Genomic DNA, 10,368 nt, shown 5'->3' on the forward strand with positions numbered 1-10,368 from the left:
GGACAGAGGAGCCTGGCAGGCTGCAGTTCACGGGGTCACAGAGAGTCTGACACACTCGAAGCGACTTAGCACGCACACATACATGAGACCAGCTAGCTCTCACTTGGGGCCAAGGGTCTCCCCAGCTCCTGACTCCTAATCCAGGCATGGCTCCTGTGCATACAGGCTCCAAGGTTTTTGTCTTCTCTTCAGAGAAATCATACTACTCTCAACTTTGCATTGGTGCCTACCAAGGGCTGGGTGCTCAGCTAAGCCTTGGGCATGCAGGGGTACCTCACTGGCCCCCCACAACTACTCCAGGAGGTAGATGCCCAGGTCCCTGGTTCATATGTGGGGAAGCTGCCTGAGGCCACAGAGCTAGAAAGAGGTAGGCCTGGGATTCAAACTTGCAGGGGGCCTGTTCCAACCCTCCTGGCCCCAAACCATGTTGCTTCCTGTTCTTAGGCTCCTTCTGCCTCTACCTCAAGTTCAAGTTCATTTTTCCCATTGTCACCAGCCACCAAATTACTGGACAGTCTATATTTGGTTGGGCCCAGAGACCCTTGGGTTCTATCAAATGAGTCTCTCACCGTCTACAGTAAATACTTCATTTCCATCAAGCAGCATTCACAAGTGAAATGATTTTCCATCTCCAAGCACCGATGTCAAGAGAGCCCTCCTGACCTATGGCAGCGCCTGGGACCTTCTGGGCAAGCATCCCTGAGAGGGGCCTCATGTTACCTTGGATGCAGTCTCAGTGAGAGGACTTATATCTCAGCACCAGGGATGCCTGGCTCTGAGTCTTGCATCTGCCACTAGGATGAGGCACGGGCTCCAGTAGCTACTTGTGACATTCATCACAGGAGCAATGAAACCATTGTGTTCCTTGATGTTTAATACCAGGGCTTCCCTGAGAGCTCAGTTGGTAAAGAATCCACCTGCAATTCAGGAGATCCCAGTTCAATCCCTGGGTCAGGAAGATTTGCTGGAGAAAGAATAGGCTACCCACTCCAGTATTCTTGGGCTTCTCTTGTGGCTCCGCTGGTAAAGAATCCACCTACAATGCCGGAGATGTGGGTTTGATCCCTGGGTTGGGAAGACCCCCTGGAGAAGGGAAAGGCTACCCACTCAGTATTCTGGCCTGGAGAATTCCAAGGACTGTATAGTTCATGGGGTTGCAAAGAGTCAGAGAGTCCCTTGGACTGCAGGGAGATCCAACCAGTCCATCCTAAAGGAGATCAGTCCTGAATATTCGTTGGAAGGACTGATGCTAAAGCTGAAACTCCAATACTTTGGCCACCTGACGCAAAAAGCTGACTCACCTGAAAAGACCCTAAAGCTGGGAAAGATTGAAGGCTGGAGGAGAAGGGGACGACAGAGGATGAGATGGTTGGATGGCATCACTGACTCAATGGACATGAGTTTGAGTAAACTCCGGGAGTTGTTAATGGACAGGGAGGCCTGGCGTGCTGCAGTCCACGGGGTCGCAAAGAGTCGGATATGACTGAGCAACTGAACTGAACTGATGTTTAATACCAGCCTCCCCCAGTAGAAGAGACATTCCTTGGGGGGCCAGACCCAGGGCTGATTTGCTTATGGTTCCATCTCCAGTGTACGTAGAGGCTCTTGATAAATATTTGTTGAATGATAACTTTCTCCCCCAGGCCGCAGTTTCCTCATATATAACATGGACAGCACCGGTGGGGTGACCATGCCCACCCATGCCCCGCTCTCCTGGAATTCTATGAAGCCAGGATGAACAAGCGTCAAGATCAGGTCCACTGGGAGAAGGGGGAGGGGTATAAATAAATAATAACCATGTTACAAATTCACTCTTCATTATTAGATGACTTTCTGCGAACAGAAAAGAGCAGAGCTGTAGAAGAGAAGCAAAGCAGAAGACGTGAGCCCAGGAAAGGCAGGCCTGGGACACAGTTTGATGCTAACAATTAACACACGCACTGCACTTTACAGTTCACCTTCCTCTTTCTCCTCCGCTATCCCATCTGAGCTCCACAGTGCCCTCTGCAATCTGGAAAGCAAGTGCAATTATGGTCCCATCGCGCAGCAGAGGAAATCGGGGCTCCCGAGGGTTCCCTGGTGGCTCATTGGTAAAGAAATGGCCTGCCAATGCCGGAGATGCAGGTTGGATCCTTGAGTCTTGCCTGGGAAATCCCATGGACAGAGGAGCCTGGTCGGCTACAGTCCACGGGGTCACAGAGTCAGATACAACTTAGCAATAAAAACAACAACAAAACCTTGTTTTCCTTGGAATCCTAACTCTATAATTACAGTCACTAAAATCCTCCTGCAATGCAGGAGATGCGGGTTCCATCTCTGGGTCAGGAAGATCCCCTGGAGAAGGAAATGGTAGCCCACTCCAGTATTCTTGCCTGGAGAATCCCATGAACAGAGGAGCCTGGCAGGCTACAGTCCACGGGGTTGCAAAGAGTCGGACACGACTGAGCAACTAAATAACAACAAAAGGGTTCTCTTGGCTAAAAATGTTTAGCTGCTAATGGCAGAGCCAGAATCTGAATCAGAGTTTCTGACTGCAAACCCAGCCCTCAGGCAGCAGGCCGACCACATCTCCATTCCGTGGAGGAACACCGCAGTTCCTGCAGAAGTTCATGAGGTCAGGAGCCTTGGCTGGCGCTGCCCCCCACCACTGTGGGCATTCCCCTGGAACACCCTATTCCCCCCAACAGCTGCTGAGCTGGCGAAACCAAACTGACCACCCACCCATCGTGTTTACAGTAAACCCCTCCCGATTGCAGAAGTGGAACCTGAAACAGCCTGAGGACAGCAGAAAGAGTGAGAGTTGGGTGAGCAGGGGCGGAGGCTGGCCTGCCGGGCCCCGGGGAGGGCGCCGTCAGGGAAAGGCCCCTCTCATCTCCGGGGAATGGAACTTCCGCTTTGGACGGAGAGCAGGAGGCTCCCAGCACCCGGTCCCACTCTGCCCAGTCCAGCAGCCTCAGAGGACACCAGGCTCCAGGTGAGGACGGGGCTTAGCAATAGGGGGACTGGCTGGCAGGACCAATATGGCAGAGGGTGGCGTCTCCTGAGTGTAGGGCCCCACATCCTCTGTCTCAGAGCCACCTGCAGGGTTGGACAGTGAGGGCTACTGCACCCCATCCCAGACCTCGGGAATCAATTCCTCTGGGGGGTCAGCTCGGGAGTCTGCTGCTACCTGGGGCCCCAGGTAATGGGGAGGCATCTGAGTAAAGGCTCTGGGGTCACCGAGATTGGAGCTGAGCCCCGCTTCTGCCTCTCAGGAGCTGGCGATCTGGGTCAAATGACATAACCTCTCTCAGCCTGCATCCTCTCAGCCTGGATCCTCTAGGCAGATAACAGAACCTTTCAGGGGTGCTGTGAGCCCTAAAGGAGATCAGCTCAGCCTCTGCTTAGCACATTGCCTGACTCAGGGTATGTCAGAGGCAGCGGTGAAACCAGAACCCAGCACCCCCACCCAGCCTTTCTCTGACACCTGCCTTCTCTTATTTCCTCGCAGTCTGGTGAGAAAGCTCCGCTAGCCTCTTTCAAGGAGGAGGTGGGGTGATGGCAGGTGGAGTTGTGATGAGTTATTAGTTAGCGTTGACACAACTCAACGATGCTTTTGCAGGAGGGTGTGCGGTCAGGCCCCGCGCCAGAGACCGAGTTCCTTCTAGGCTCCATCTCACGTCATCCTCTGGCAGCCAACTTTGCCAAAGGCTCAGGGAGGCTAAGGTACTTGCCTGAGGTCAGGCAGCAAGGTAGCAGCAGAGGGGGAGTTCAAGGTCAATCTGGCCTGACTCCAAGTCAGGGGGAAAGGGGCTGTTGGAGCTGGAGGAAGATGGATGATGTCAGGAAAGATGTGAGGAGTGAGGTGGGTGGTGGTGATGGATGCTGAAGGCAGAGGGTGGTCAGATCTGCTGTGTTAAGTCTTGGCCCAAGTCTAAGATTTGGTGGCCCCTGAATTGGGCCAGAACCCAGATCGCCCCAGTCCCCCACTCCACCTCCAGCTTCCTCAAAAGACCTGAGTCTCATCATCAACCCCTACCCCTACCCACGCCCCTGGCAGCCAACCAGAGCTCCCCCACCCCTGCGCTGCCTGCTCCTGACAGGCCCCCTCCCTGAGTCCAATCTCCCAAAGGGACCAAATTCTTCCTTTAGTTTTCCAAGCATCCTCTGTGGTGTCCTGAAACTTGGGGATTCCCAGAGGATGGTGATAATTCAAAAATAGCTAATATTCATTAAGCATTTCCAATACGCCAGGCTGTGGTGAGCCCTAACTCACCTTCCTCCCACCAACCCCGTCAGTCACTGCTTAGCACACTTAGCCTGGTTCTGCCTATGTCAGAGGCAGAGGTGAAATCAGAACCCAGGACCCCCCTCTGCCCACCCAGCAATTTCTCTGACACCTGTCTTCTCTTATTTCCTCGCAGTCTGATGGGAAAGCTCAGCAGAGATCAGGCAGAGATCGGGGTTATCCCCATTTTACAGAGGGAGAAACTGTGGCCAGAGAGAAGCCACTTGCCTGAGGCCCAAAGCTAAGAAGGAGCAGAAGCCTGGTTTGGACCCTCTTGGGAGCACTGTTCCTCTCCTTGTGACTCTCCAGGCCTCTCACCTTTGGTGACACTCCCAAGAGCAGCAGCAATAATAGCAATGATAGTGAGAGCCATCACTGAGCCCTGGCCCCACCTCCAGCAATGCGCTGAGCACAGGCCGCGCTGTAGCTCCTGCGTCAGGCCGTTTGGCTCCAAAGCCTGTGTTTTAACCCCAGGTGGAGAGACCTCTGGGCTTCCCCAGTGGCTGAGCAGTAAAGAGTCGGCCTACAATGCAAGAGCCACAGGAGATGCGGGTTCAATCCCTTGGTCAGCAGGATCCCCTGGAGGAGGGCATGGCAACCCACTCCAGTGTTCTTGCCTGGAGAATCTCATGGACAGAGGAGCCTGGCGGGCTACAGTCCACAGGGTCGCAAAGAGTCGGATACGACTAAAGCAACAGCACACAGGCAGAGAGGCCTCTTAATGTAACACCCTGTGGGGTTTAGAGCCAGTGGAAGTGGGTTTGAATCCCAGCCACGCATGGCTGTGTGACCTTGATCAAGGTTCCCACTCTCTCCGCTGCCCAGATTCTTCATCTGTGAAATGAAAATGCAGGGGTGCTTTCTCAGGGGGCTGCTGTAAGGACCAAATTAAATGAAAGAACGACCTGTAAAGCATTTGGCACAGAGCCTGGCACCTGCTAAGTGCCCAATGCATTGATTATTAAGGTTGTCAAACTGTCGTTTGTGAAACCTCCGGCAAGATAAATAGAATGTCAGCCTCTCTTGGGAGCATGACAGAGCCCAGGCTGGTCATTCATGGCCCTGGTCACATCCATCTTTGCAGTCCCTCTTTGCATGGGATCCAGCACAGCTTCCAGCCTCACTCAGGAGTCTGAGCCATGAACTGATCAGGACCAGACCGAGGGGGCTGGGGCTGATTTTCTGAGCACACAAGCCCAAATAAGCAGGTTTTTCTAGTACCAGGAAGGCCTCCAGGTGCCAAATTCTGGGTTAGCACAGGCACTGTAAGGCCCAGGGTTCTGACCACAGTCCTGCCATTAACCAACTCACTGGGCAATCTGGGAAGGCTTGTTTTCTAATGTTTGTATCTCAGTGTCCTCATCTGCAAGATGGGAAAATAATCACAACCCACTTCTTCAGGGTGCTGTGAGGATCAGACAACAGCAGCTATGGGTCTGAACTAGAGCCCCAAAACCCCGTGACTCTCTCCCAGCCATGGCCTCACCTGGGTCCCCATGATTATCCTGGGAGATGGGCTGGGATCACTCTGCTCACCCATGTAAGAGCAGGAGACTGCCCAGCTTCCGTGGGCTGAGGGCTAATGAGGGAAGCCTTCCTGGAATAGAAAGGCTTTGACAGGAGCCTTGAAAGATGGGGAGAAATTGGATATGGGCAAAAGTGGAACAGGCTGCCTCAGAAGGTAATGAGCTTCCCATCACTGAAATGGTACAAGCCATGGATGGGAAGAGGCCTGGGCAGAAATGTTATTGGGGAGACTTAACAGTAAGCTGAGGGTTCCTCAAGAAGTTAAACACAGGATTACCATAAGACCTAGTAATTCCACTTCTAAGTATATACCCAAGAATTAAAAATAAGTATTCAGACAAATCCCTGTACGTGAATGTTCACAGCAGGGCTATTTACAATAAGCGAAAGGTGGAAACTTCCCAAATGCCCATCAATAATAAATGGATTAACAAGATGTAATATGTCCATACAATGGAATATTATTCAGCCGTTAAGAAGGAATGAGGTACTGATCCATGCTACAATGTAGATGAACCTCAGAAACATTATGCTAAATGAAATGTCAGACACAAAAGGTTACATAGTATATACAATTCTACTTCTATGAAATATCCAGAATAGGTAAATCCATAGAGTCAGAACGCAGAGGAGTGGGTTGCCAGGGACCGAAGTGGGGAGGGCAATTTGGGGGTAACTGACTAGTGAGTACCGAATGTTATTTGAGGGTTGTCAAATTGATGGAAATAGTTTGGAACTAGACAGAGGAGAGGGTTATACAATACTGTGAATGTGCTAAACACCACTGAAATGTTCACTTTAAAATGGTTAAATTTGTGTTATAAGAATATCAACTCAATTTTTAAAAAGGAAGAAGCTAAGGGTTGGACTAGATGAGTTTTAAGGTCCCTTCTGTCCTGAGAATTGATGCCATGGGCGTTGGCCATGCTGACAAGCTCAAGACACCCCAGGGCTTCTGTCCCATTCCCCAGGATTCTCACCAGGGCCCAGAGCCTTTGGAGGGGCCCAAGACTCTTCTACCAGAAGAGGTGGTCTGCTACGCTGGCAAGGTCCCTGGCTTCCATGCCACACAGGCCTGGGTTCAAGTCCGGGCTGCAGTTTCCTGTGTGACCCTGAACAAGTGACTTGACCTCTCTGAACCTCAGTCTCCTCTTCAGTGTAGAAAAATCGGTTCTTCCGTGCAGGGCTGCTCTGAGGATGTAATGCGGCCCACTGTGGCAAAAGCACAGGCAGCCTGAATTCAGAAGCTCAAATGACTGAGAACCTTTGGACCAAAATCTCATACCACAGCAATCAAGACCCTAACTTCCCTGCCAGTTCTCAACACTCCAGACTCTGTGCGGCCTCTGGGCCTTTGCGTTCTGTCCCTTCCTCCTGGAACATTCTTGCCCCAGCCCTGTCTGATCCTTTGGGTCTCAGCCTAAACATCACTTCTCAGAGATGCCTCCCTTGTCTAGAAAACTTTTCTGGCAGGAGAGCGCCCCTCACAAAACCAGCCCTTGAAGCCCCCTTTCATTTCATTTCATTTCAGCCAGAGTGCTCCCCACAGCGTATAACCAGTTCCATTGACTTGCATGTTGACCCGTTTCTAGTCCCCCAGACCGTCAGCTCCATGAAGGCAGGGACCATATCTGTCTTGCTCATCACTGTATCCCCAGCACCCAGAACAGGCTCTGGTGGATAAGACCCTCAGGGAACACAGGAACAAGTGAAGAAATGAATGAACAGACCGTGGCCATGACCAACCGCATCGTCTTGTCCCCCGACAGGGAGCAGCTGAGACAGGGCCGTGATGAAGACCCCTCAGGGCAGCGTTTCGGTGCTGCTGCTGCTGCTGCTTCTGAATCTGCTCCATGTCTCCCGGGCCCAGAGCAGCTGCATCGGGCCGTCCATCCCTGGCATCCCAGGCATTCCCGGGAAACCAGGCCCTGACGGCAAGCCTGGGACTCCAGGGACAAAGGGAGAGCAAGGTACTATGGACGCTGGGAACACACGAGCGTCACTCCCCAAGGCCCTGTCACCCACCTCCCAAGTCAGTGGCCCACCTTAGAGAGTGCAAAACACTTGCAAAGCCATCAGCTTGCTGAGCCCTTCACAATAACTTTGCAAGGAAGGGATTCTGATTCCCACTTTACAGGTGGGAAAACTGATGTCCAGAAAGGCTACTGACTTGCCCAAGGGAGCCCAGTAAATGTTGAAAGGGAAGTGTTAGCCTCTCAGTCGTGTCCCGACTCTTTTGTGGCCCCGTGGACTAGAGCCTGCCAGGCTCCTCTGTCCGTGGAATTTTCCAGGCAAGAATACTGGAATGGGTTACCATTTCCTTCTCCGGGGGATCTTCCCTACCCAGGGATTGAGCAGATTCTTTACTGTCTGAGCCACTGGGGAAGCCCAATCAATGTTGAGGCTAAGGCCAACCTTGGCTCTCTCACCACTAAATCCACTGTGGCCAGCGTCCTGGGGTACCTTCAGGGTCGGGGGCTTCAGCTCTCTGAACTGCTCTTTCCTCACCTGTAAAATGAGGATGGTGCTCCTTTGTAGAGCTGTCAGTGGGTTCAAATGAAGCTGCCTGCCCCTCAAAGCCCCCTGTGAGATGTAGTTCACGCATCCATTTAACCACAGCCAACTGCTCTCATCACACAATTTCATTGAATCCTCACGAGCCCACAAAATATCATCATCCCCATTTTCCAGATGAGGAAGCTGAGCTTTGGGGAACGTGACTCAATCAAGGGGACACAACTAAGAATGGCAGAGGTGATGTAAGAAACACCTGCCTGTCCCCTGAGCCCACAGGAAACTCACAGTAACTAGTTACTCACAGTAACTATCCTCTGCCACTCTCCTGGAAGAAAAGGTTTTACATCTTGTGCCAAACCAAGGAGGGGTTTAGAGTGGTGGAATGCAAAGGGCTCGAATGCCCACTTCCAGATTTAGCAAGACACCACTCCCCACCCTGATGGGCATTGGTCCCCATTACCACCAAGCACATCCCAGATGTGGAAAGCTGGGCTGGAAGGAGACTCACAGGCCCACCAGCCTCCCATCCTCGTGTTCACAGATGGGACACAGAGGCCCGGAGGGAAGCAGGGGCCTGTCTGAGGTTACCCAGTCAGGCTCCCTGCCTCCCAGCCCAGCCTCTTCCGGTCCTCAGCCATCTCTGGCCCCCTCATTCCTTTCATCTCTGCTTTTCCAGGGCTTCCAGGGCTAGTTAGACACCTCAACGAGAATGGCGAGAAGGGGGACCCAGGGTTTCCTGGGATGCCAGGAAAAGTCGGCCCCAAGGGCCCCGTTGGGCCCAAGGGTGTCCCAGGGCCTCCTGGAGCCCGCGGCCCCAAGGGTGAATCAGGAGACTACAGGGCCACGCAGAAAATTGCCTTCTCGGCCTCACGCACCATCAACCACCACCTGAAATCAGGCCAGCCCATCCGCTTCGACCATGTGATCACCAATGCCAATGAAAACTACCAGGCTCGGACCAGCAAGTTCACATGCAAGGTGCCCGGGCTCTACTTCTTCACCTACCACGCCAGCTCCCGAGGGCAGCTGTGCGTGGACATCATGCGAGGCCGGGAGGCGCCCCAGAAGGTGGTCACTTTCTGCGACTACGTCCAGAACACCTTCCAGGTCACCACGGGCAGCATTGTGCTCAAGCTGGAGAAGGAAGAGACCGTCTTCCTGCAGGCCACCGACAAGAACGCCCTGGTGGGCATCGACGGCGCCAACAGCATCTTCTCCGGCTTCCTGCTCTTCCCTGACGCAGAGGCATGACCTGTGGGGTTGATTCACCCCCACCCCCACCAGCCAAGCTCTCTTTCTCCCCAACACCCACCCCCATATCCCAGCCAAAGTGCACAGTAGGGCTCCATGGGCGTTGCTGAATGAATGAGTTAATAAAGTTTCCAAGGCCAAAGGATAGTGGTCTAATTCAACTCTGTGTCCCTGCAAGTAGCACACAGTAGGTGCTTAGAAATGTTGCTTGAATGCTGGTTGAATGACCAAACAATAAACGACCTCTGAAATGACTCTGAATGATTGAATAATAAATAACCTCTGAAAGCAGAGTGGGTAGAAGTCACTCAGTCGTGTCCGACTCTTTGCGACCCCATGAACCATACAGTTCATGGAGTTCTCCAGGCCAGAATACTGGGGTGGGTAGCCTTTCCCTTCTCCAGGGGATCTTCCCAATCCATGGATCGAACCCAGGTCTCACACATTGCGGGTGGATTCTTCACCAACTGAGCTATGAGGGAAGCCCCAACGTCCCTTTTTGAAAGCAGAAACTCTCTCTAATTGGTGGTGACTGGAGGGCCAGGCTTTGTGTCTAGCTCTGTGCCAGCTCCGTAATGGGAGATGGGAAGGGAACACCATCTGCGGAGCACCTATTATGCTCCAAACACTGGGCTAGACCCTTTCTTCCTTCTCTCATTAATCCCCACACTCGTCCTTGAAGACCAGCTAAATCATGCCCAATTCACAGAGGAGAAAACTGAGGATTTGTAGGGGTGAAGGGATTGCTCTCAACTGCACAGATGAGTGGGAGGCAGGTCTGTCCACTAATGATCTGAGACCTCTTT

At 52.6% G+C, this 10,368-nt stretch overlaps 1 protein-coding gene across 1 annotated transcript; it reads left to right on the forward strand.

The window, feature by feature from the left end:
• Positions 1-2,793: 2,793 nt before the first annotated feature.
• C1QB (complement C1q B chain) lies at positions 2,794-9,853 on the forward strand. The gene is made up of 3 exons (XM_043445771.1): positions 2,794-2,974; positions 7,564-7,764; positions 8,988-9,853. The coding sequence occupies exons 2-3, from the start codon at positions 7,587-7,589 to the stop codon at positions 9,560-9,562; spliced, it is 753 nt and encodes a 250-aa protein (XP_043301706.1). The 5' UTR covers positions 2,794-2,974; positions 7,564-7,586; the 3' UTR covers positions 9,563-9,853.
• Positions 9,854-10,368: the final 515 nt, after the last annotated feature.

The sequence above is a fragment of the Cervus canadensis genome, chromosome 24 (genome assembly GCF_019320065.1).
Source record: "Cervus canadensis isolate Bull #8, Minnesota chromosome 24, ASM1932006v1, whole genome shotgun sequence".
Taxonomy (NCBI): domain Eukaryota; kingdom Metazoa; phylum Chordata; class Mammalia; order Artiodactyla; family Cervidae; genus Cervus; species Cervus canadensis.